The 26620-nt window shown below is 46.4% G+C and overlaps 1 protein-coding gene across 3 annotated transcripts in view; it reads right to left on the minus strand.

The window, feature by feature from the left end:
• The window catches only part of LOC144133422 (uncharacterized), a 363299-nt gene that overhangs the window by 8845 nt on the left and 327834 nt on the right, over positions 1 to 26620 (minus strand). For all 3 annotated transcript variants that reach the window (XM_077666514.1, XM_077666513.1, XM_077666512.1), the window contains exons 6-12: positions 23954 to 24104; positions 23056 to 23201; positions 19263 to 19394; positions 16408 to 16549; positions 12740 to 12903; positions 8305 to 8520; positions 534 to 1479 (exon numbers count right to left, since the gene is read on the minus strand). In XM_077666514.1, coding sequence (XP_077522640.1) covers positions 534 to 1479; positions 8305 to 8520; positions 12740 to 12903; positions 16408 to 16549; positions 19263 to 19394; positions 23056 to 23201; positions 23954 to 24104 — 1897 coding nt within the window. The remainder of the gene's footprint in view (positions 1 to 533; positions 1480 to 8304; positions 8521 to 12739; positions 12904 to 16407; positions 16550 to 19262; positions 19395 to 23055; positions 23202 to 23953; positions 24105 to 26620) is intronic.

Below are 26620 nucleotides of genomic sequence, written 5' to 3' on the forward strand. Positions count from 1 at the left end.
AGAGTCTCTTTGTTTGCCTCACTTCCGAACATAATTCTATTTTCTTCATGCACCCAGCAAAAACAAAATCACCATTTGAGAATGACTGAGAATTTCGCTCACAACTTTTCATGCAGGTGTGGCTACCATTTTAAGAGAGTTAAGCAGCATTAATTCCATTATTATAAGCGTAAGTAAAGCATTGTCCCAAAATGTTGACTCCGTTCCACATGGGTGCCAGAAATGTCATCTTGAATTAACTGCAAGTGAAACATACTGGTGCAGTTTTACAGTTATCATCACCGACATAAAGTTTTGAGGAAACTTGTACAGCATGCATTGCAACAGTAATATGATTAGGTACAACACTGATGACCTGCACTCAAGCAGGACAGTAAGCTTTTTAGCTACATCATGACACAGGAACTTTGCCGCAGCTGGGTGCTGTCCTCTCTCTACCGACATAACAGAGTTTTCAATTTGAGGCCACAACCTCTGCCCAAGCTGGCGTCAGAGAAAAGACTCGAGCAGCGTCATGAGGTAGCGACACTCACCCCAGCCTTCCAAAAGCCGGGTTGGTGACAGGGGGACTGTGCTCCGCAAGTCCAGGCTCTCGAGCCGCTTGCACAGCTTTAGCGCCGACAGCTTCTTGCGCGCAGCAGAACTGTTAGACACAGGCATAGCAGGTGTGCTCATCCGCCGGTCGCCGCGCCCATTGATGAGACGGCGCCCTCCTTCTCCTGTAGTTCCCTCGGGCAACTGGAAGCTGATCTTACGCTTCCGCTCCCCGCCGCCACCAGGGGGTGCCGCCATCCCGTTCCTCGGCGCCACCGATGACGATACGGAGGGGTACATGAACCAGGTGGGACTTGTCCTTCCAGGCATCGGCAGGGGTGGCGCAGAGAGTGAGTCCTTGGCCTCCTCCTCTTCCTGCTCTTCTACTGGTTCTTCCTGGCCTCTGTCTTCTGCTTCCTCAAAGTCGCCCGTGTCCCCGCTCCCTCGGCGGTCGGGGCCGGACGTCAAGATGGCAACAGGCTTTGAGACTGCGTGTCCTACAAAGTCCTCCTCATCATCATCCTCGTCTTCTTCGTCGTCTTCCTCTTCCACTTTGTCCTCCTCGTTTTGGTCAAGGCCGTTGGTTCCTCCACCATCTTCACCGCGCTTGCGTGATTCCTCCTCTGTGGTCACCGCATTCAGCGTTGTTGCCTGCTCGTCTTTCTTTTCAGTGGCTGCCCCCTCGCTGACGGTTGCCGTTGGTTCGAACCCATTCACGGGTGTCACTGTGAATCGGGATGGCACGGTGGCAGGGGCACTGTGGGAGCGCTCGAGATTTGGGTTAGAAGGGTTTGGGTTCTCCGGAACAGGCCCATTCTCGGCATCAGACTCGAGGCAGACGCGGGACACGCGGAACCGGCTGCTTCCTCCGGGGCTAGAGGGTGGTACGGCGCTGCCACCCGTGACGGCGTTGACGGAGAGGCTCGTGTTGAACGGTGGTCGTGCCTGGGTTTTAAAACAGTGCGTTTCACACAGCACAAAAGCTAAACACACTACGCTTGGAACACTTGTACGCAAGAGAGTGGAGTCAAACTTAACTGGTAAAAATCGGGCAGCATTAAGTCAACCACAGAATAAACTAATGATAAACGAAATAGCTTTAACCTTCAGGGATGGTGATTCACATTTGGTGTTACGGGCAGGTGCTTGATTACAAAATGGTATAGGCAACAGTCTGGCAACTGAGTCTCAGAAATCTGAACCTTTCCGGTTGTTTCATATCAGGCAAGGAAATGATGGAGTATATTCTAATGTAGCCAGAAGTCTTCGAGCCCCAATCAGACAAGGGGTCTGCAAATGTCACAGAAGCCTTGAAGTTTCAAAACCTCATTTCCTAGGCATGGAGATATGTAGGAGGATGCTGGACGATTTGTGGAAGAGGTAGTGCAGTAGCTTAGACAAAAAGACAAAAAAAAAACTAGCATAATGACCAGAAGGTGACGTCAGGACCTGTACTTACTGGCAAGGAGTGATCGAGTGTCTGCAGTCCATTACCAAAGAAAATGTTTCATTCACAATATAGCGAACAACTATTATTATGTGAGCTTGATTTTTTTACTTTAGTCTACGTTTAAAACTTTGAGCAACTCACAAACACTAAATGTTGTGGCATGGTTGGAATGAATTCTCCCATGTGGATGCAGCTTTTGCAGAAGCCTGTCAGCAACAGCAAAATTGTGTCTTGGTTCAAATCAGTTGCACAACTCTCTTGCAGTCAACTTCAGTCAACTTGCAGTCAATATCAGAGTGACATGTAAAAAGGACACGATGCAGCTGATGCCACAGTAGACTTGCAAGCCAGTGCAATGAATTCTATGTGCACGCAACAAATCCTATTGAAAGCTCAGGTTCATAAAGATGCGATTAAAACAGGCTACACTTTTTGCCAGGGATTGCATGAATGCGTGTGTCAATAAATCCTTAGCATATGAGTGTGCAAACGGTATTATAGAAGGAGGAGGAGGAGAGACTTTAATGGAACAGGAGAGGTCTGCCTGGTTATCGGCCTGGCATGCTACTCCAGCTATTACAGAAGGGACGACACAGGTGACCTATACCCGTCTTTGTTGTCACAGCCATCATTTGTTTGTTGAAGCCAAAACCAAAACAGCATGAGATAAAAAATTGAATTGTAAATTATTCAGTGGTCGTAGGAGAAGACCACCAGGTGATATATGTTTACTAATGTCTAGCACAACATTGCTAAGAAGAAAACACGCAAGCAAACTGTGGTGTCTATACTCGTCGAAGTTCTTCTGCGGAACAAAAATCTATGCCAGTTGGCATAGACAAAACATAATGAACTGTCGGGAGAAGACAAGGGCATGTCTAGGTACTGCCACATCCCACGTTATTCCCTTGATGCACCCTTATCCTCTTCATTCTGTTCCTTAAGCTTAGTTTTCTTACATTTGCCCCTTCAACTGCTTCATGACATACTTATTTCCGCGCCTACCATGCCCATGAATTTATAGATCACAATTTTGTGTCCCTGTAATCACTGACTCCATTATTTTATTCCCTTTTTTTTTCATTACAAAGCCAACGTCCTTACTGTGGTACAGTTGAATCCCGATGATATGATCGCAGTTGATACGAGTTTCGGTATGATATGAATTCGTAGTTTCTTGACTGAAACGCATTATGTATAGTGTACTGAACTCTGGGTGTCCAAACACTCTCCAACACCACTACAGATGACAAAAATGTAGGAGCAATGACCACACCTGCAAGCCCTAAGCGTTGCCCTCACACTGCCACTGTCACTCATTATATACCAATGCCAGTGTAGCATGAACGGCAAGAGCTGAACAATGGCACGCCATAAATAAACCCTCTCAGCTATAAATAAGGCTCCTAGTTTGCTGCCATATCATGATTCCATAAAAAATCATGGAGTTAAGCAATTTTCTCAAAATTTTGTGATGGTAGGTACATTCTATTTTTTTTTAAAGTTATTGTTGTTTTGGACATCAGTCGGTACAATGGTATGATGAAAAAATGACTATTTTACCCTATTGCAAGGTAATAATGTGAAGAGGGAATATGAAAACTTGGGAGAATTTTAAAAGTGTTATTATTATGATTATCATGCAATCTCAAACTGTTCAGGCCAATCACTGTTGAGGGCCCCTAAAAAATACATGCGGCATGCTAAAACACGGAAGTGTATACGATGATGTTAGTCAAGAGGCAACACTTTGGATGCACACTCCATAACTGAGTGAAGCCTTTAATGCACGCAGCCTCCTTCGTGGCAGCAGCAGCTGCCATCACCCTGCTGCTGTTACTCTGTATTTTGCGCTTCCTGGTACAGCCCCCATTTTCCTTTCTTTGCCTTCCCTAACCTATTCAACTCTTTCAGCGTCTTCTCTTTCTCAGTGAACTGCACTGCCTCCTCTCCATATCTGTAAAAACTAAACTAGCATGCAGTGCACTTTCACCAAAGAACAAAAAAAAAGAAGAAAAGCTGGCTTCTCCTAGCAGCTTTTAAGGCAGGTGGTGAAAGTCACTGTTGCTACCTTGGAAAGTTTGGAAAAAAAAAAAAATCGCGCTGTATTCATACCTGTGATGTCCGAACCCTGCGCGTTGCGGGCGAGCGCCAGGGAACGAACAGCCAACACAGAGTCCGGTGAACGACTGACTTTATTCATGTTCGCGCGCTCCGCGAACTGTGCAGTTAAGCACAGCAATGGGGCGGTGCCGCCACCTGTTGGACTCTTGGCCAAATATGACACCCCTCCCCACCCACACAAAGAAGGTAACGTGAACAGGCCTCACGGCGAATAGCGTACATTGGGCCGTCTTGCTCTTGAGCTTCTTCGCAACGGTGGTGTTTGCGGCTCACACTTGGGAAGCTCTGGATCAACCGGCACACCCAGTGCTGAATTATCCCTTGGTGGAGCCTCGTGCTGTACAGATCCGTCCTCGCTGCCGGCATTCAGGTGTGATTGCATGGCAGAGGTCTGTTGGTCATCTGCACTCACATCACGTGTACCGACTTGATGTTTTGCTGCAGCCGGCGGAGACACTTCGGTTGCGGAGAAATCGTGTCGCAGATGTTCTTGATCTCGCCTCCAGGACCGACCATCAGGCAATGTGACATCGGCGATGTGGTCGCCCGATGTAGCAGTCACCATTGCAGGAAACCAGGGTGGACCATCTCGAAAGTTTCGTGCATATACAGAATCCCCTGGCTGCACAAGGGTGGCCTTCATGGAGTAGACGCAGCACTTGAGGTTGCAGTGTACTAGGAATAACCACTCGCGAACCCAGCAGGATGCAATTTTCTTGGACGCTCATTTGCGTTGTGCGATTGGCATATGGCTTTAGCACAGGATCCCGCAGCTCTGTTCCAGCCCACAGTGCCTCGCGAACCTTTGCTAACACAGGGTCTTTGGAAGTGGCTTCCGCCACAACAGACGCCACCAAAACCCTGGGGTAAACAGCCTCAAGCATGAATACTTCAGCTGGCCGCTCAACAGTGTGTTCCGAAGTAGGCAGCGGCAGCCGACTCAAGCAGTCAGCGCTGGCGATGCTGGCTCCGGGTCTGTACTTAAGCTTGTAGTTATAAGCGGCCAGCATCAGTGACCAGCGCAGCACTCGAGGAGAGCACGTCTCTGGCACGGGTTTGTCAGCGGAGAGCAGGCCTAGCAAAGGCTTGTGGTCGGTGACCGCCTCAAACTCTCTGCCCCAGACATATTGCCGAAACTTGGTCACTCCAAACACCAGGGCAAGTGCCTCTTTATCCAAGTGACTATAGTTGCGCTCAGCTGATGTGAGACTTCTTGATGCAAAAGCGATCGGACGCTCAGCGCCCGTGTCCTCACGGTGAGCCAGCACAGCCCCCACTCCATACGGTGATGCATCGCAAATCAGCACCAATGTTTTCCTAGGGTCGTAGTGTGCCAAAACCGCAGCAGACACCAGCAACTCCTTGCTTTCCCTAAACGCGCGTTCCTGGTCAGCACCCCACATCCACTGTGTCTTGGCTCCAAGTAATTGATTCAGTGGATGAAGAACAGCAGACAGATTTGGCAGGAATTGCCGGTAGAAATTTACCAGTCCCAAATAACTTTGCAGTGACTTCACATCGCTAGGCTTGGGGGCCTTCAGCACAGCCTCAGTCTTTTCAGGGTTAGGATGGAAACCAGCCGACATGACAACGTGGCCCAGGTATTCCACTTTTGGACCCATGAAGGTGCACTTGTCAAGCTTCAGCTTCAGACCGGCTTCCTTCAAGCGATGCAGTACTCGGCACAAGTTCTGAAGGTGATCCTTATCATTGCGCCCAGTCACCAGGATGTCATCGAAGTACACGACCACGTGTGGTAGACCGCGCATCAAGTTGTCCATCTCCCTCTGGAAAATCGACGGTGCTGAGGTTACGCCGAAAGGCAGGCGTGTGTATTGGTACAGCCCCCTTGGCGTGTTGACGGTCAGCAGTTTCGAGGACGCCTCGTCCAGCTCCACTTGCAAGTAGGCATCCTTGAGGTCGAGCTTGGAGAACTTCTCACCCCCACTCAGTCTGGCGAATAGATCCTCAACACGCGGTATCGGATAGTTCTCCGGCACAGTCACAGGATTCACCGTGACCTTGAAGTCACCACAGATTCGAATCTGTCCGTTGCGCTTGAGAATAGGCACAATGGGTGCAGCCCATTCTGATGATCTTACCGGTTGCAGCACTCCAGCGCGTTCCATACGGAGCAGCTCCTCGTTAACACGATCGATCATCGCGAACGGTACAGATCGAGGCTTGAAAAACCTTGGCTTGGCATTGTCTTGAATGGTGATCTTGGCAGCCACGCCCTTGAGAGTTCCAAGTTTGCCATCAAAAACAGTGGAGTACGCAGCCAGTACATCCTCAAGCGACGACACAGCATTGAGCTCTCTCGCATTGCATAATTCCAAACCAAGACCCTTCATCCAACCGCGCCCCATGAGGGACGGGCAATCACCAGAAACAACGTACAACACCTCCTCGCACTTCCGGTTCCCCAGCTGAACAGTCACAGGCAAACTTCCTAGTACAGGAGACAGTTCACCTGAGTAGCTCTTCAACACAACAGTTGAAGGCTTCAGACGTGCCGACGGAAACTTTCGGTGAAATGTGTCCCCAGATACGACGGATACACTTGCTCCCGTGTCAACTTCCATTAGCAGCGAAGTTCCGTTCACCGCGACTTCCACGCGGTATGGCTGAGTAACTCCTGCAGTGCCTTGCAGACTCCACAATTCGTATACCTGAAGCGCATCCGGTCGCTCATTGGCTTCATCACACCTGGCATCGTTCACGACATGCACAGATTTGTTCACAGACGGCGGCGCCGCTTTCCTGGTATTTGCTACATCTTTCGCTCTCCTGGTGTTTGTCGCATTTTTTCTCCCCTTGCACACACGAGAGAGATGGCCCTTAATCCCACAGTTGTGGCAGACACTGTTTAGATGTCGGCACTGCGTCGCCAGATGCCCGCCACCACAGCGAAAGCACAAAATGGCCGTTTCTTCTCGCCTCGGCTTCGTAGAGTCACGTGACACAGCGTTGGTCGGCGCGACAAAGGGCGCGGGCGCCGTTGAAAGCACTTGCGAATCCTTGTTTGCCGCTTCCATCGCGATAACCGTTTTCTTCGCCATGTCAAGCGTCAAGTCCGGCAGCTCCAACAGTCGTCTCTGCATCGATTCATCGTTAATTCCCGCCACTATACGGTCGCGCAGCATTCTCTCACGAAAGGTGCCAAACCCGCATTCATCGGCCAGCTTGTTCAGGGCTGCGAAGTAGTCAGCAGCCGCTTCACCCGCCTGTCGTGTTCTGGAGTTGAATTTGAATGAGGCAACAACTTCCGACGGCTGTGGCGAGAAATGCCTCCCGAGGACATCAAAAATGGTAGTCAAACTTGCCTCGCACGGCTTCACGGGCGACAGCAGATTCCGCAGCAAGGTGTATGTGGCCGGGCCACAACACGTGAGCAAGACAGCTCGTTTCTTGTCATCCGGCACATCGTTGGCAATAAAGTACTGAACAGCTCTCTCTCGGTACTCGTCCCAGTTCGTCTGCGTGTCGAACGGCTCTAGCTTGCCGACGCCTGGCATTTCCGAAGTACAGGAACGCTTCAAACAGTTCAACACGTGTCCCTCGTCGCCATTGTGATGTCCGAACCCTGCGCGTTGCGGGCGAGCGCCAGGGAACGAACAGCCAACACAGAGTCCGGTGAACGACTGACTTTATTCATCGAGGGGATGCTTGTAGCGCGACAAAAAAACACAAGAGACAGAGACGAACGGGAGGCGCTTGTCCCGTTCGTCTCTGTCTCTTGTGTTTTTTTGTCGCGCTACAAGCCTCCCCTCGAGCAATATGAACCAACTCGCCCAGCAAAATGTTTTATTGGACTTTATTCATGTTCGCGCGCTCCGCGAACTGTGCAGTTAAGCACAGCAATGGGGCGGTGCCGCCATCTGTTGGACTCTTGGCCAAATACGACAATACCCTGGTTACGAAATTGCACGAGGTGCATTCTGAAGCACTATTTGATGTCTGCCAGGATATATCGCAGATTCCTTGTTCTCAATCTGTGGAATTTAAAATTTTTTGCCGCAGAAATTCAAGGACCTTAGCTATAAATAGATTTTTGGTTATAATGATTTCGCATGATGATATGAATATTTTTCGTGAACCTTCAAGATTCATATCATCAAAAATCTACTATAAACCAATTAAGAATAAATTCTGACAAATGACAACACAAACAAATCAACAAATCATGAACCCACCTGGGTTGTGGTGCCAGTGGATGCTGTGACGATGCTGCCGTTTGCGAGGTGTCCTGCTGAGGTGATGGTGTCTTGCAAGGAGGGCGCACTGGGACCGGAGATGCCATTGCAGACACTGGACACCGAGGCCAGTCGGAGGAGCCTCTTGTTGCGGCGACACTGCTCGCCAATCTCCAGGAGGAGCTTCCGCTGGTCCTGGACGCTGTCCTGAGTGCCCTGCATGTGCACATGCGGTGCATGTACCCACACTATCGATTGACAAACTATTACAAGATATATTCCGCATGCTTGTGAAAACAACTTAGATTCTCTCACTGAAATAGTCTTTGACTGAAAATTCCTAGCAGCTGAAGAGAGGTTAAAAACAATGCAGAAACCATCAGGGCAAAGAGGTGCTCAAGGAGACAGACACAGCTCCTGCGCCTGTCTGAAGATCATTGTGTCTAGGTGTCACAGTTTTTGTACATCGATGTTTACACTTGGTATGGAGGAACTAGATCAATTTTTAATATTGACTGGTGCTGACAAGGATATATATAACTGAGAAAAGACAAAGTAGAAGTCAAGATTAACGAGGAAAGGCTGAAACGGTTTGGCCCTGTAATGAGAAGAGGCAACAAGAACTACACCACCAGACAGAACAATGAAAACTGAAGATGCACGGACAGAGAAAAAAGGTCAACCTTGACAAGATAACAGTACTCACAACCAGTGCATGTCTCACGCTGCATATAGAACGTTAAGCCTCACAAATAAACCTGAAAATTATTCAAAGACAGCTGCACAGGTAATAGTTTAGACCTATTAACAAAAAATTTTTTTTTTCCACGGTTTCTAAAAATCTAAATTTTTGATATCAGTCAGTATTTCCCAACAACGCAGGTCCACTGTGAACGAAGCAGTCATAGTAGCAATCGTAGTATAGTAATAGAAGCACTTCAGTCGGTCGTTCAATGCCAAGCACCAAGAAGAGATTGGGCCTGGCGTACCACAACCAGCTGGTGCATATTGCAGCTGATCTGAGGCGAGACACACCACAAAAGAGAGGTGGGGACGAGAGTGGAAGGGAGGAGAGGCGAGGAGACTAAATGGCTGTGGGGAATTCTAGAAGGCAATGCGATAAATTGGCATATGGTTCACAGCACTTATAGCATGCAGGAAGAAAGCTCCTGCCAGTGTGAACAGGACGTTGAGTTGAATTTTATCGTCCAATGGGTACCCACGCTGTTATAATGGGAGATGTCTTTCCTGTGTTGAATGGCCTCTGGAGGGTAGATTTATATATGTGGATTTAGGGGAAAAAAATGAAAATTTGTTTTGAGGAAAGGAAATGATGCAGTAACTGTCTCACCTGTCTCCGTGGACACCCAAACTGTGTTCAGGAAGGGATGAAGGAGGGAGTGAAAGAAGAAAGGAAGAGGTGTCATAGTGGAGGAATAATTTTGACCACCAAGGGATCTTTAAGGACATCCGCACAGCACATGGGCGCCTTTTGCATTTCGCCTCCATCATAACACGGCCGGCCGTGGCGGTCGAAACACGGCCGCCGCGGTCGGGTTTTGAACCCAGGTACTCAGGCTCAATAGACGAGCGCCTTAACCACTGAGCCACCGCGGTGGGTGGTATTAAGGGGCCTGGTTTAATGTATCGCAGGCTAGCTGGTTCACCAGCTAGCCCGTTGCCTGCAATCCCAGCACGGCTAGAACCCAGATGTAAGTAAGGAACATAGAACCGAGTGCATCTGCTAATTCGTCGCGCGTTATGGATGGAATGTGGCCATGCTGAAGTACTTGAATGTACAGGCATGCATTCAAGGCATGCATTGGCAGGTGAATTGCAGCCTAGTACTATAAGCTGTTTGATACCAATTCGATCTGAGCAGCCTACTTCCAGGTTAGCTTGACATATGGGATGGTATAAAGCATTTTACTTAAAACTAGGGCGTGTGCAAGTTGTTCCACCTCACCTAACCCTCACGGAGCTCCACATGTCGTTTTATAATGCTTTATATGTGCATGAGGTGGTGACACGTTTCTATGTGCTCTGACGGTCGAATGAGGGAAGGGGTCTGTTCGATTTGGCGGATATTGCTGCAGCTGTTCCGCACCCTTTTTCAGCAGTACATATAGTCCATTCATTTCACTTAATTTTCACACATTCTATTCAAGTCTGCACTATTCAAACTTTTTGATGTTTCAAATGGAAATCTGTCATTTCAAACAGTTCAATTTGACAAAGGAAAGTTAGCCAACCATCAAAACTGAAAAACAAGTCGTTTGAGAAGAGAGCACTTCTTGTTGCATCTCACGGTGGGAAAAAGGAGTCTAGTGACAGCTGGAATCTAAAACAGCCTGGACTGATAAGTCAAGCATGTATGATCACCACATGCTTTTAAAATAATTAAACCTTTGGCCCCATCACATAGCCACCTAGAGCCTAAACTAAAGACGTAGTGATGTAACACAGCAGCTCTTGCGCAAAAAAAGTCTGAAGGAGTTCTCAGCAAAGCAACCTGTACTGATCTCCCCGGATATTTAAAGTGAAGACTATCATCCACAGGGCATATGCTGTTGGAAATTACAGCTGAAGACAATTAAAAATAATACTTTTAGCAAAAAAAAAAAAGCATTGGGCAACATTTATGCCATGCTTTTAAAAAAATTTTGTGCGCGTGAAAGCCGTACACTATCTACCTTGGTGCATGTCCCAATAATCTGCAACTTCCCAAAAAGATGAGCATATTGTCTTGCTTTCTTTACCGCCGAATTTGCAAACATGCTTCGACTCGAACTGCTGCTTCAAGCGGCTCTAGAAACCAACTTCCATTTGAAGCATTCCTCGAGTGCAGGAGGAACTCGAGGATTTCCTCAAGAATCTCAAGGCAGTGCCAACGCTACCTTGAGCACGCCTCGATGGCCAGTTTGGCTGTAAACATGGCGGACGCTGCATCATTCACTCGTTGCATGGACTTCGCTCTACATGCATATGAAGCTTTTCACAAACGCACTGCATACATATATACAATGCGTATGCGGATAACCATTAGCTGAAGCGTTAGCCGAGTGACAGCCTCGATGCATTCAACCATGAATTTCTTGCAAGATAGCGTTTTAAAAGCACAACCATGGCTAGGCTCCTGACGTCCCTGCCGCCACTCCACGCACGAATAATCGTAGTCAGTCAATGTCTCCAGTGTTGTATCTTTGTATCTTTTATTGTGTGGTGAGGGCACTTTGCAAGTTGTCAATGGAAACCTGCGCAACGTTTCACAGCCTCCCGAATGCCGAATTGTGGAATGCATCTCACCGCTAATCGCAAGATTGCTCTTCACTTCTGTGGTGAAGTTTACCCCTGCAGTGAAAGAGCCTTAAAGATGCAGCAGGGCCTCCAGAGGTTTTGTTGAGCAGTGCGAACATCTGTAAATGGCTTGCCTAGCGTCTCAGGGTACGTATCTACACGTCTAGATGTGATGCTACGTTACCGAAGAAGCATTTTTTTTTATTGCTCGACCCATAAAATAGCACGGCTTGAAAAGCCATGCTATACATGGCTTCTAACTGGCTTTTTAACTGCAATGTGGCTTCAGTTCTGGAGAGTCGGGCCCATGCGTTGCAATGTGCTGCACAGAATCAGATGATTTTCAACCACTTGTCCCCCGAGTGAGAGAAATTTCACAAAAACAAAAAAGAACGGCAACAATTTCCACACCAATCTTGGATCAGCCCATGACAAATGTTGCGAGATGCAAAAGCACTTCCATATGTTCTTCACTGCTGTGCTGTTCATGTAGCACGGAAAACATGTTTTACAGGTTGTGAACAAAGTTATTCGTGAAAGTCATTTGAGAGGCATGACATGATGAAATGCGTATGTAAAAAATAGTGAAATGCTGTCTTCGGGTAAACTTTCTGCATTAATCTCATCCCCACACGGCATTCACGCTTCCTCGAGGAAGGCATGGTGGAGAGCTTCTTGAGGAGTGCCTCGTCAGCGGAAACACCAAGGAGTGGTCTTGAAACCCAACTGACCCCTGAGTGGAGGAACGAATGTTTCCTCTAATCAAAGGAGTAGAGGTAGCGAGTCAAGTTGAGGCGCATTTCTGAATTCAGGGACTAATCCCTTTGTTTGTTGCTCTTTTTTTTCTCATGGCACATTATCAACTGCACAAATAAAGAAATAGATAGACTAGTTGTAATTATGTTGCAGTTATGGCCTCTCTTATACGTTCTCTTCACTGACATCTGGGCCCACTTTGGATTGCATATATTTGTCGTAAACGGCCAACCAACCAGCACCTCCATAATCTTTGTGCACTCACAAAGTTGTTCCAAGTTAAATATTCAAAGTTGCCACACCATCACCTATATATCTCCCGATACTTTGCCAACAGCAAGACGTTATGTATCACCAAGTGCACCCTGCCACGTGGTCGCACCTTTTCGGCACTAACTTGGTCCAGGTCTAGCCGCGTGACGCTCTTGCTGAGCTTCAGCGACTGGGCCAGCGCCATGAGGCCACCAACTCCAATCTTGTTCTCCCGCAGGTCCAACCTCACAATGATCTGGCTGTCGGCAATGAACTCGGCCAAGGCTATGGCACCTGCAACACGATCACCAGCAAGCACAATGAGCGTACAGCAATGTCAATAGATAACCGTGCTGCAATGACAAAGAGGCTACTTTCACTGAAAACTGAGCGTCTATATAACTCAGAAGGGTGATGATTCGGGCTGGTGGGTAATTCACGTGAGGATCCATAGCACAAAATGAAGGGACAAGACACAAGCATTAAGCTTCCACTAGTATCTAGCACTCACAGGGTTTGTAAAGGTACAAACCAAGTCCGAGAGAGGATAAACACATGAAGGGTTATCAGGTTGACAGCGTGAAAACAGACATCTTAAATCTGAAACAAAACTAACCCAATTGCACCAAAAGAAAACCTAAAAGCTGGTACATAGGCTTCACAAGTTTACACAGTGCCCTGCACCCAAGAAGGCGATGTCCCTTCTTGATAGTGACAAGGAGGGACTGCTTACACAGTTTTCAATCTCTAACTTTGTTACAGCAAAGGCCTCAATTATCCTCGTTTTTTATCTCCATATTTTCCCTATCACCAGGCATGCCTCGCAGCTAGCTGCTATATAAGCTAGAAAAATAAAAAAAAAGCAACAGACAGACTGCTTTCCCAAGTAGACTGTGATGACGTCAATACTGCATCTTTTGTAGGCAGATCTCCAAGGTTGGACCGCAATTAATAGCACCCTTTTTTGCAAACAGCGATCACAGAATCCCTGATTCTCTTGTCATCATCATCAATGTCATGAGTTTGAATGATTTCAATCCCAAATACTTTGGCAGTAAATCTGTCTTTTGCTCCCAAAACGAATATCAACACAGCCACAAAGAGCCGAACAATCAAATTTTACTAAGAACAACAATTGTAAGTTGTTCTCGGTGTGCCTTTAGATTAGACTGTATCAACAGGATACTTTGTTCCACACGGGGAGACCACTCTCCCCGAAATGGAGTGCTTATAATCTTAACCTAGAAAAGACGCCAAAAATTGCTAACGATGAAGTATTATATGAAAGCAGGTTTTTACAGGTGGACACCAACGCCGCGTTCCTGAAAGCGCAACTGAAAAGTGCATTTCCTTTGAGCGAATGGGGTTTAATGTGCCAAAGCGATTCAGGCTATGAGGGGTGCTGCAGTGGAGAACTCCGGATCATTACAACCACCTGGAATCTAATGTGCACTGACATCACACAATACACAAGCCTCTAGCATTTCGCCTCCATAGAAATGCGACCGTCATGGCCGGGATCGAACTCGCGTCTTTTGGGTCTGCAGCCAAGCGACATAACCACTGAGCCACAGCACCGAAGCGTTTCCATTCATTTCGTAATTTCGACACAGATGGAAGACGATGAAGACGGTGACATGGAATGCACAGCGCGAGAGTGTGTTGCAGTTTAACCCATGGCATGATCAGCTGCAGTGATAGCATAGTGCTCTGTCTGGATGCTTTCTGGAGCATATCTTGACACTTTCTCTTTGATGCCGTTCCGTGGACCACTGGACATAGAGAGGGCACCTAGCAAATCAACTTCCAGATCTCTTCCAGTCCTGAGGTTCCCCCAAAGCTTATCCTGCAGGTGCTTTCTGTGATTGGCTGTCAGTGCACAGATAATGTCTTAGTCCAAAGGACACAATAATAACAGAGTATTCAGCAGCAAATGAAGTTAAATGTTGCTGAAGCTGACAACGCAGCAGTGGGCAAACAGTTTTTGAACAGCAGGCAGATGCTGTGATCTTAAACCCACAGAATCAGCATTCCAAACAGTCGTGCTTTGTAGGTAATTAGATTAGACCATTCAGTCATTGGAGCCGAAAGAGTGCCCTGCAAGCATCTCGTCCTGTCTACCAAGGTCATGTCTGCCCACTGTCGCTCATGACATCGCCTCGCTCACAACTGTCTTCAAGCACCTACTTGTAGCTCACAAGCAATTCTGCACCTGCAGCAGTTGGTGTATGCCCAGAAGCTGTCTCGATGGACATGAAAAAGCTGCGAGTTAGCAAAACAAGGAAGTGAACAAGTAGCTGTAGAGAATGCCTGTTGGCAGCAATACATAAAAGTACGGGCAAGTTTGAGCCGGTATGAGAAGAAAATCACTTTCTGCCAAAACAGTGGCACCTTTAAAAGAACTAGAAGGCTTGTTGTAGCTTATTTCAAGAAATTCAAGCTTTGTTGACTTCGCCACAGTGTTGCAAGTACATGGACCTTGAGCGAATGCTACAGGAAGACAGAGGCAACTTTTTGAATTCCGCATACAAGATTAAATCAGACAGAGGAGACAAAGCACAGGCTTTCAAGGAGACAGTGAACAGCGGAGTTCAGAACTGCCTTAGGTGTAAACATTGGCAGCACAAGCAAGTTCGAGGGCGATGGAGGTCAGAGTCAAGCCATAATGCTTTTCTCGCTTTTGCCTATTGATAGACCAACCAGCACTCTCTTCCCTTTGTACTTTATGCCCGCCCTCCAGTGCGACACAAAGGTAGTGTGATTCCTGGCGTATCAAGGAAAATTATTCCCGCAACCGGCCTAGCCCCTCTGTCAGGCTGAGCAGTAAGCGCTCCTTTATTTTCTTTGAGAACATACAGATGGCATAAGCCATGTTGCAGCAGCATAACTGTATATTTCAGTGCTATCCTGTAAAGCACTGAATACTGCTAAATGAATTCTCAGCTGGGGACATCCAGATAGCCAACCAGTGATAAACATAGATAGGCACCAGCACGGTGACACTATGCTGCAGCTGCCTATCAACCACATAACGTGAATGAAAAATTCTGCTAAACGAAACAGAACAGAGCTTATAGTGTGAGCGCCGGGTAAGACAGCGATAGAGGAAAACACCACTTGAACTAACTTCAGGGGACCGTGAGGAAATGCTTGCTTAAAGTGACAGTTCTGTTCACTGAAACAATAATGCAGCTATTAATTTTGATGGAACAAAGTAAATTTCAAACACTCAAAGGGTTCTGAAAGAAACATCAAGGACAACTCACTTCAATAACTGTTCTCAGTAAAAATTGATTCTCTTGTTCTGTCTGGCTATGCCAACATTTGTCCGCCGGCGAAAGACTATTATCGGTAAGGAAATTGGATTTAAAAATTCTCCCGCCAGCCGATCCAAACTTGCAACATCCTTGCTGAAAACGACTACATGATCACTGCTTTTTAAATCAATCGCGACATAGCGCATAATTCGAAATTCATGCCTAAAATTCAATGTCGATGCTTGCGTTTTACTTGCAAAACCAGCCTGTGGTGGCGACACCTGTATATCGTTTTCCGATCTTTTCTAGCTTTTAAAAGCTCTGTTTTAAGTGAGAGCGCACTCTTTGTGATTAGAACACAGTAGTCTATCGATAAAGGCAGATTTACATTTGTCCTCAGTGTCTGTTTAATGGTATTTACTTGAAAATGCTGAAAATTCTGCACATTCATGTGCACCCTGCCATTGCATATTGCTCTGGGAGCTTCATCACTCAAAATATCAAGTTTCAGCTGTGTAGACAACACAAGAGAGAAACCAACCCTCGCAGGTGATCTTTGTGTTTTGCAGGCCCAGGTTGCAAAGCGACTTGTTCCGCATAAGTGCCTCACGCAGAACGAGCAAGCCATCGTCCCCGATGGCATTGTGGCCCAGGTTGAGGGTGATCAGGGATTTGGTGGCAACCTGCACATAACACGGGTATGGAAAGATCAGAACAGGTATCCTTAGGCTCATATAAAAGCTCAAAAAAAGACAACCCCGTCATCACTGTGACTACAGTGGGTGGCTTAGTTCCCCACCTAGCAGCATTTCAAGACACTGGGTGAATTTTGAATTTTAGGGCAACGTTTAAATTGCAGCAGTTTTGTTAAATGCACTCTTTTAAGCTTGCTGAAAGTGCCTTTAAGCTTCTGTACTCAGTAAATCAATGATTTAACGGCGTGCAAAACAGCAAACTTAAACAGGCAATGCATCCAATGAAAAAAACTGCCTGCTGTTGAGCTTTATTCACAAAAAACTACATTCCGCAAGCTGTCACAATTTTTTGAATGCTAGCTGCACATACATGTGTGCATGCACCCACGCAAACCCACTAGCCATGGTAGCCGAGTGGTTAAAGCACTTGGCTACTGAGCCTAAGGAAGTGGGCACAATCTCGGCCATGGCAGCCTTGTTTCGATAGAGACTGAATGCAAAGGGCACCTGTATGTGATGTCAGAGCACGCTAAAGAACCCACGGTAGTCAAAATTAATCCAGTGCCTGCCACTGCGGTGTCTCTCATAGCCCGTGTGTTGCTTTAGGATATTAAATCCCACAATTTACACATTTTACGGTTTTGCATACGCACCCACACCCACCCACTTACCCATGCACGCATGCACAATTTTGTCAGTAGTTCATATATACAATATCTGTCAGTAGTTCTAGGGAGTTACAAACTATTTTGCAAAAACGAGAATTTCACTAGATAAAAAAATGCTTAACTTTATGACTGTCTACAGGCAATCAGTTTGTTAAACAGAAAGCTGAACTTTCGATGTACAGTCGCAGCCATAATAATACTGAGTGCACTTTGGCAATTAATCCAACATCTTAAGTAGCGAAAATTGAGACAAATTTTATACATGTGACATGAAATGCTGCTGGTTCATTCACATATAGACCAAACAACCCTTCATTCTTTCCTTAAAGAATGTGTGAGAAAAGTTAAAACCCGAAAGTGTGCTCTACTGTTCTGGCTGCGCCTGCAAGCTGTTTCAAACTTAGAGAGAACATGGGAACGTGTGGCCGCGCTTTTTGAAGCATTAGCGTCCGTGTCGGCTGCAATGGCAGGAAACATGGCACATTATGCAAAGCGCCACTTCCAGGTCTCTCTGTGCCTGTGCTATTTTGCTTCGACATGCGGTCGTGTCACATGCACGGGCACTCCGAACGGTGCAATCACAACCTCTCGTGTTTCGTTCAAGTGTGAAACAACCAGTACATGCACTAATCAATTGGCTCAATGCCCTGTCTTCAACTGCAATGTGCAATAGAAGTGAAAACAGACTCTCATTGTCCTGAGCATGGCAAATCCATTCTCAAGGGTGCACACATAAAACAAGAACTAACGAAGACCAGCACACTGCACAGCAGTTTAGCTGTTTATGCACTACCTAGCAGAAAGCGGCAGGTGTAGTCTAAGTGGGGGCAATCGTAACAGTGAGGAAAATATTGCATCAAAACCAACCCACAGCTCTCAGTCACCGTCACACTGGATGCGGGCACAGTGAGACACCAGGTTACCAGATTCAATCTCCACTTGCGCTGTTACTGCGGTTGACACAACAAATTTTTTTTTTATTTATGAGGTAGTTCTCATCCACTGTTGGTGTAGTATGCCATAAACAAAAGCCCAATGTCGTAATGCCTGACCAGTGAATGTAATCCAGGTCTCTGGTCTGCAGAAGTACTTGATGTTGTGTCGTCCTGTGTTCGTTCCCTTGCGCCATTCAACTTTACGTTGTCTCTGGTCTGTCCAGTGAGGATGCTGACTAATGAAAATATTCCATCAGTGATAATTTGATCCAGTTATTCATTGGCTTTAAGGTTTATGTAGGCTGGGGAGAATGCCTTCTTGTGGACACATGGGGGAAGTTACAACACTTGCTGTGACTTCTTAAGAGACATCAAAATATAATCGATTATTTGAACCTAGAAACCCCACAAAACAATTATACAAACCAGAGAAAGCACTGCTTGATTACGTGTCATCTCAGGTATGTATCAATGCCTTGTGCTGCTTCTTGTCATAATGCAACAGAAATCTTGTTAACACAGCCTTTGCAGTGATAGTATCCGGACTGAGAGATGTGTTAACACAAGGCACAGGGAGCACCAGAACAACTGCTCATGAAGCAGCTGCTCTGGTAATCAGACCACATACAACCGCGAGCCACAGTTTGCAAAAATAATACCATTATAATCTGGCATTTCAAAAATAGCTAGGAACGAAAGAGTAAATTAAGAGCAATGCAGTGCCCACAAGAACCAGACAGTGCTGAAAAACCTTAAATAACGCTGACTCTGACTTGAAAAAAATTTGCTATCAAGAACAGTGTAAGGAAGAGATTACAAGAATCAGGCTCAGGAATGCTGATAATGTGAGTGCCTGTTCTATTATTATTTATGATCTTACTGATATGTGGTTGACAAATACCATAGATGAGCTATATGCCACAGCATATAGCTGAAAGTTCACGCACAACATAACCTGTCTTATCCGTATGTCTTTTTCCATTCAGCTTGGTTTTTCTGCATCTGTACAGTGTGCCCTTTCCTGAAGATTGCTATAGGACCCAGCTGTACGGATGTCTCTGGGCAGCAAGACGCAGCACGAATCAAGCCACCACTGACCAGGGCCCGGGAGATGTGCCTCATGCCAGCCGGTGAAATGCCATTGTTCCACAACACCAGTGTCTTGAGCCCCTTGTCGGCGCTGTCAGGCTGCTGCGCGATCCCGTCCGAGAGATGCGAGACGCCAATGTCCTGGAATGAAGGGAGATGTGACTACAGTGGTTGGTTTTCATCTTCAACTTTCGTTAAATTTTAGTTTGCTAGCACTTATAGTGGCCATTCCCGCGTTTAGCCGTTGTGTGTTTCCCTGTTTGCCTGAAGCTTATTTTATGGCAGGTGAGCAGCCTGCCTATACCGTGTCAGGCGGCAGCTCAAATAACCATGAGACGTTCCTCGGGAAGAGCAACCTGAATTGCAACCGAACCCCAGCAACCCAAGTCTCACCGATGGCAGCACCTGCCACCGCAGGGCAGTGGTGCATCGCTGAACTGCTACACCACTGCGCCAGGAGAGGTAGGATGACTCCCATGGATCCATGAATGTAGAGAATGACCAATTCCACATATATGGACATTAAACCTATTATTGCTATTCGAACAACTGCCAATATCTGTGAACTCTGGACATGAACACCGGAACCAAAATGAAAACTGAACTGTTAGCACACCCCATTCACATTTGGCCTCACTGTGCATATCGAACATCATTTTTTTTCCAATACCTACCTTTTTTTTCTCTTAACCATTCTTGAATGCTACCAATTGTGATGGGAGGTTTCAAAGGCAACTCTGGCGGTTCTTCCAACATTTTGTGTTAATAATCGCATCACATTCCTAGGAGTGCCCTGTTTTCAGCACAACAGACGGTTTTTCAAAGTACCAAGCAGAACTATTTTAAAACAGCAGAAAGAGCTAACCAAGGCCGAAACTTGCTTCACAGCTGGGGACAATGAAATGCAGTTGATGCAGCAATGACATCACAGGCATTATTGGAAAAGTACTTATATGCGAATTGAATGGCTAAAATAGCGACTGGAAATGACAACTCAATTCATAAAATGCCTAAGACGACCTAATACAAACTTCAAAACTTGTTGCTCATGTGAATAACGTTTGTGACGTCACAAATTCTTTTCCTGCAAAAATCGCCACAACTGAGGCCATGGAAATGACAAACTTTAAGATCGATTAGCACAGGAATGAATTGCCACAGGGTTCTAAAGGTTTATGGAAATGATTAGGACATGGTGAAAAACCTATGGTAAAAGTTTCATTAGATTATGCAAATCTCAAAAATCCCCCAAAGTTGCCCTTTAATTAAAGCTCGCACTTATATACTGTAGACAAAGGAAGTCTTCTCTCTCAGTTACCGAACAGACATAAACCTGCAATGGACACTGTACTGTAAATGTAAAAGGTCTGTCACTGATGTCAACAACAGACATGTATTCTTTGGCAGACTAAAATCTTTACACCGTACTTACTCGATTCTAAGCATCTTTTTTTTTATAGCCGCAATGCACAGATTTGAAAAATCTGAATGAACCTCCCCTCAGTGGCGGCTTGGTCCACAACGAATTCTGCGGCAATGCTGTGGTTTCCATTGGCTTCGGCAAACACGATTACTGTTTGCTTGAACTTCCAAGACACAAGCGGCCGTCCTTGAACTGATGCAGACTTCCATCAGGGCTGTCAAAAAACTGGCACCGAACAAAACAATGGCGCACCGTGCGCTTGTGAATCCTAAACCTGTTTAGCGCTGCCGACACCAGGCCTACATGACAATGCACTAATAGTTTCATCAGGGTCATCTGTAATGCGCTTTCGGCTGATTCTAGGCGTTCTGTGCCACCACCTGTTGTATGGCGTTGAATCGCAGCAACAGAAGAAGCCACATATCATGCCGCGAATTCCTCGCTGCCATGCGACTCTGACTGCTATGAGATTAAAAATGTCTTGTGTTAAATGAATTAAACTACAGTTTACCAAATCTGCAGTTTGTTTAAGATATTCGCTTGCTTTAAAAACCTAAAAACATAGAAGAAAGCAACAAGTGCATTTCATCTGGCATGTGGAGGTGCCGTATTTGCAAAAATACTACGAAGCGGCCACGAATATATAATGTGAGGGGGGGAGTTTGAGAAATGACAGCTCTGCACAAGCAAGGCGTCATCTTTCGCAGTCTCAGTGCCATTTAAGAGGCAATAGTCAAGGCACGTGCAACACAATCAAGCACGAAAAAACCACCCACGCAGTGCTGCTACCTCTTTTCTTTCACCTACTCCTTTCTGTTCCTTTTCCTTTACCTACTCCTGACTGTTCTTTCATTATTATTATTAATTATTACACTAAATGTGCCACACAGCATAAAATGTGATGTCAGTAACAAACGTCATAAAACGTTACAAAAAAGCATGAAGTCCAGTTGCCCTTCTGTTCTCAATGGCCCATGCCACCGCCGTTCCATGTTGATAGCCAGCTTTGTTTTTTCTTGCGGCATTGCTTCTATGGCCCCAAAGCCTTCGAAAAGTTGGCTTTTCAACTTACAACCCTAGTGATGAAGCCACCTCAAAGAGTGCCATTTTATTGTCTTCATTGCCCATTTGCCTCTGTTTGCTGACCATGCGATTGCGCTGTTATGCATCTGTTGCTTTAAGATGTCATAGGCTGCCCACGTGCTACGAATGCCATCAGTTCACCGGAAGAATGTCACCAAAGCCAAATGCTCTTCATTATAACCATTTGTTTACTTCAAAGAGGTCTCTACTATGAACAATTGCCAGAAATGTACAACAGTTCATGGAAGACCAAAGCTGAAATAAGCTGGTGAGTGAGCTTTGCGTTATATTTTTGCAATTTTTTTTCTATACAAAAACTCATGGATGTTCAATTCTCATAGAAATGAAAACGTACTTGCAAGACAACTCTCAGATAAACAGTGGCCTGAGCTTTGAAGCGTGACTTAAGTAAACAGCTTCGTCTATTTTTCACTAATTGACCACAAGAACATTAGCTCTATTTTCTACATTGCTTTAGGAAAACACATCACATCCCTACCAAAGCAGCGATGGTTATAGTTCATTTGACGTTCGTACGAAAGCCGCGGTGCAGCAGTTCACGCTGCACACCAATGCTATTACCGGTGGATACGAAGGCCAGAACTGACGGCCGTTCTGATGGTGCCACCTGTCATCAACTGCAAACTGCGCTCTGTAAACAGTTTACAGCACGCAATGGCTTCTTCCATTGATCTCAATATAGTTCTGTGTTGTTTCTGCAGCAGCCAACCCTATCCTAGCAAACTTCCCAATCTCATCTGTCCACCTGACTCCGCTGTCCCCTGCTCCGTTTCCACGCACTGCTACATTACATGTCCTGCCCATATTTATTTCTTATTTTTGATTTAAGCCAGAACATCATTTACAGATGTTTGTTTCCTAACCTGCTCTGTTTTCTTCCGGTCTCTTAATGTCACAACTATTATTTTCCTTTCTGCCGCCACGGTGGCTGAGTGGTTATGGCGCTCGGCTACAGGCCCGAAAGATGCGGGTTCGATCCCGGCCGCGGCGGTCGAATTTCGATGGAGGCGAAATTCTAGATTCTAGAGGCCCGTGTGCTGTGCGATGTCAGTGCACATAAAAGAACCCCACGCGGTCGAAATTTCCGGAGCCCTTCACTACGGCGTCCCTCATAGCCTGAGTCGCTTTGGGACGTTAAACGCCCATAAACCATATTTTCCTTTCCACAGATTGCTGCATTGTCCACAAATTTGCAGTTGTACTCCATTAAAATGGGGAGAAGTGTGCAATGGTCCTTCCACAGATGCTTATCCCGTTGGTGGGATGAGGACAGACCTGGAGATTATTCCCACGCAGGTCGAGGTACTCGAGGCGCGTGTTGGCTCGCAGCAGGTTTGCCAGCTGCAGGCCGTCCGCACACGTCATCCCATTGTCACCCAGGTAAAGCTCCTTCAGCGCTGGGTTCAGCTTCAGTGCTGCCACTGCAGGATGACAGAAGAGCAATGATTAAACACTTCTTTCGAGCTAGAAAGTACTTAAATATGTGATGCCAACAATGTTTTAGCGTATTGACCCTTGCAGAGCTTGCAACGAACCATAAATGGTTCCTTGAAATGCAAATACAATGAAGGTGCAACTTCACTTGCTAGGCAGGCACACCATGTCACGGTAACAGTAATTCATTTACTTCTTGATGCACAGCATGTATTTTCACAAGACAACTACTCTGTCTAGCCAAGAACAAAATTATATCAGCCATATCAGCTACTCATGTCATATAAGCCATTTCCACTCATGCTGTTTGTTACAACACGAGTACTAGTAACATTTCTCTGCTACAGATGCTGGTAAATTACAGTTATTATTACTATTATGATTATTTTTTTATAAGCAGCACAAAATGACAGGCTGAAGCAAAAATGAACCAGGACAACCATTGACCTTTGACCGACAGCGAAGGCTGTCGACAGCTGACAGAATTACAGTTCAAACAGTTCACAGCTGCATTCCTCCTATCTCACTCCTTTGTCTTATGTGTTGTGTTGCCTGTAAGCACAAAGAACTTTGAACGGATTAACCCAGTTTTGTAATGTATGCTGATGGTAGTGATGATAAAATGCCATTTTGCTCAAGACAGAGTGAGTGATGCTGGAACAGGTGGTGAAACAGCCAGGCCCATTTAGTATGCACAGCCTGAAATGGAGCACGAGTTGTGACAACCCCTGGTGCTGACCTAAGATGACGAGTGAACGGCCAGTCAGCGAGCAGTTCTCGAGATGAAGGGAGTTGAGGTGCGAGCCAAGCCTCAACGCCCGCCCGAGGACAAGCAGCGTCTGTTCGCTCAACGATGTGCCCCTGGCATCCAGGTGCTGCAAGCAGGGGGTCTGCGAGAAAAAGAAAAAAATATATTTGAAGCAATGAGCACTGCTATATGCATGGCTGAAAGAGACTGTTGGTACATAGTGTCACTGGCAACAGGGATCAGCATGTGATTTCTAACACAGTGAATTTCTACTCCGCACAGCTGCTTTTTTAACACTACTCATAAATCCTTCCCTGCTAGCTTGATGTTGTCAGACATACGCAGATTTTTAAATTTGCTCACAAGTTTGTTTCGGCAGATTTGACCTCAAGGCCTCTTGAATGCTGTCTCTAGCCACCTCATGCAAAACGGAAGTGTCAAGGCTAATGATAGAAAAACAGTTCATCAGTTGTCCGCTTTCATACCAACAAGCGGATGAAAGCTTTTTCCTGGGTGAAGAAAGAAGAAAGGGTGCCCTGGCCAAAGTTATACAGGAAAAAAAAATAGAGAGAACCTTGAGAAGTGTAGCAGGGGGCTAGAAAGTTAGGCGGGCGGATGTGATTAAAAAGTTTACAGGGATGGCGTGGCCGCAGCTGGCACTAACTGGGCTAATAGGAGAGATAGGGAGAGGTCTTTGTCCTGCAGTGGGCGTAGTGTGGCTGACGATGATGATGAATCTATTCATGCACCTTTAAGTGAACAGTAACTGTGCAGGCCATGTTCAAGTAAACTGCTGCCTAAAGAAGCACGCAAGGATGAATGCACGCACGCAGTCAAACTTAAGAAGGAAGGCCGATTGACAAAAGGAGATAAGATGTCATAGAACAGTTAATCAGCTTGACGTTGCAAGGGTTTAGCACTGCATCTTATTATGGTCACCATAGCAGAGGCAAGCCATTCTAATCAAATGCTAGTGCTGGAGACAGGATATAGCCTGTGACGGTCACTTAGTATTTGCACACCCTGGAGAAAATCTTAACCAACCCAACAGGTTTATGGAACAATTCCCAGTTGGACTGGTCAAGATTTTCACCAGGGCATGTGCAGCTACATACAGGATTCGTCATAAGTTCCCAGGCCACACAATCTGCTCTTCAGAAATGTAGTGGTGCATTTATGACAATCCCAAAGCTCAAAATCTTTGGATGGCCTCGTGACTCTAAAATTCTTTCAAAATGGTGTCCGCTGACAATGAATCCAAGTGCACACCTGCTGGAGGGACGCTCGGTTCAGCTGCCCTGTCGGAGTGGTTCCATGGTTGCCCGCGGCCATCCACTCGGTTTAGCACCGCTGAAATTCCGTCTTGAATGGTCGGTCAACGCAAACATCGAGCGGCTGTAGCACGCTTGTGAGGCCACCAGGAATTATGGCTAAGTCCATTTGGCAGTCTGCCAGCCAAGTCTTCACCCAGTCTGTTAGGTTCCCTCTAAAGCTGCCCAGTTCTGCCACACTATTTTCAGCCAGTCTATGACCAATTCGTCGGACATCCTTCTTCTTGCACCCAGACTATGATACCCTGGGGGAACTTCTCCCTTGGCAGACTTTCTCTTAAAAGACAACGTAGTGTGAAAGCTTCCTTCCATCAGTGGTGATGCAAAGCATCACTGTGCACTTTTGCCGTTCAGCGCCAGTAGTGTGCATGGAGACCCTTTTTGCCCCATTGGCTTCCACTGTGCAATGTTCAGGGGCATCGAACCAGACAGGGGCCTGATCAGCATTGCCTATATGTGAGAGGTCGTACTCATGCTCCTTCCGAAGTGCGTTGACAAAGTGATGAAACTTCATTATTTGGTCCTCGTATTCGGCTGGTAACTTCTGGCACAACGTCGTTCGACGGCGGATGGAGATTTGGTGCCATTTTATAAAACGTTGAAGCCACCCTCGACTGGCATTGAAGTTCGCAGGTCAAATGTTCATGTGCTGAGCAATGGTGATTGCATACAGTAATTGCTTACATGCGGATCATTTCCGTAGACAACCCGAAGCTATTTCTCCTAGTAGTGCGAACGTACTCGTCGAGATCCTTCCACTTCAAGTTTTGGGAACTTGCACTGTTTCCCACGGAAAGCCTTCCGGGTTCGGGTAGTCTCGGCAACGTCTTGCAGTTGCATACACCAGCAGCAAACACACTTTTCGTCGACGTCAAACTTGCACCCGGCCTCTTGTTTGCAGTGTTCCTCAGCATATTTTGCCACTTGAAGTTTGAAGCTTGCAATGTAGGACCGTCTGCGCTTGCCCATTGCTTTTTGTTCACGTACAAAAACACACAGCCTGCCACACGATGGCGCATGCAACACAACAGATTCCGCAAGCAGTCCACGCACTTCCGAACGAAGCAACGGATAACAAAGACCAAATGGCACTGGGCAAGGCGCCGTGATGACTAGAAACAAACAGCCACGGAAACGTCGTGTTGCGCAACGATGATGATAATGAATACAGTGTGGGAAAAACTAACTGGCGCCATCTTGTAGAACTTTGTGGGCCTAGGCGCGTTTTAGCTTTTTTAACTATGCGGTCGAAAATAAGGGGGGGGGGGGGGGGTGCGAGCTGTACACGAGGGCTGCTAATACACGGGTATATACGGTATAATACGGC

Source organism: Amblyomma americanum, chromosome 5, assembly GCF_052857255.1.
Source record: "Amblyomma americanum isolate KBUSLIRL-KWMA chromosome 5, ASM5285725v1, whole genome shotgun sequence".
NCBI lineage: Eukaryota > Metazoa > Arthropoda > Arachnida > Ixodida > Ixodidae > Amblyomma > Amblyomma americanum.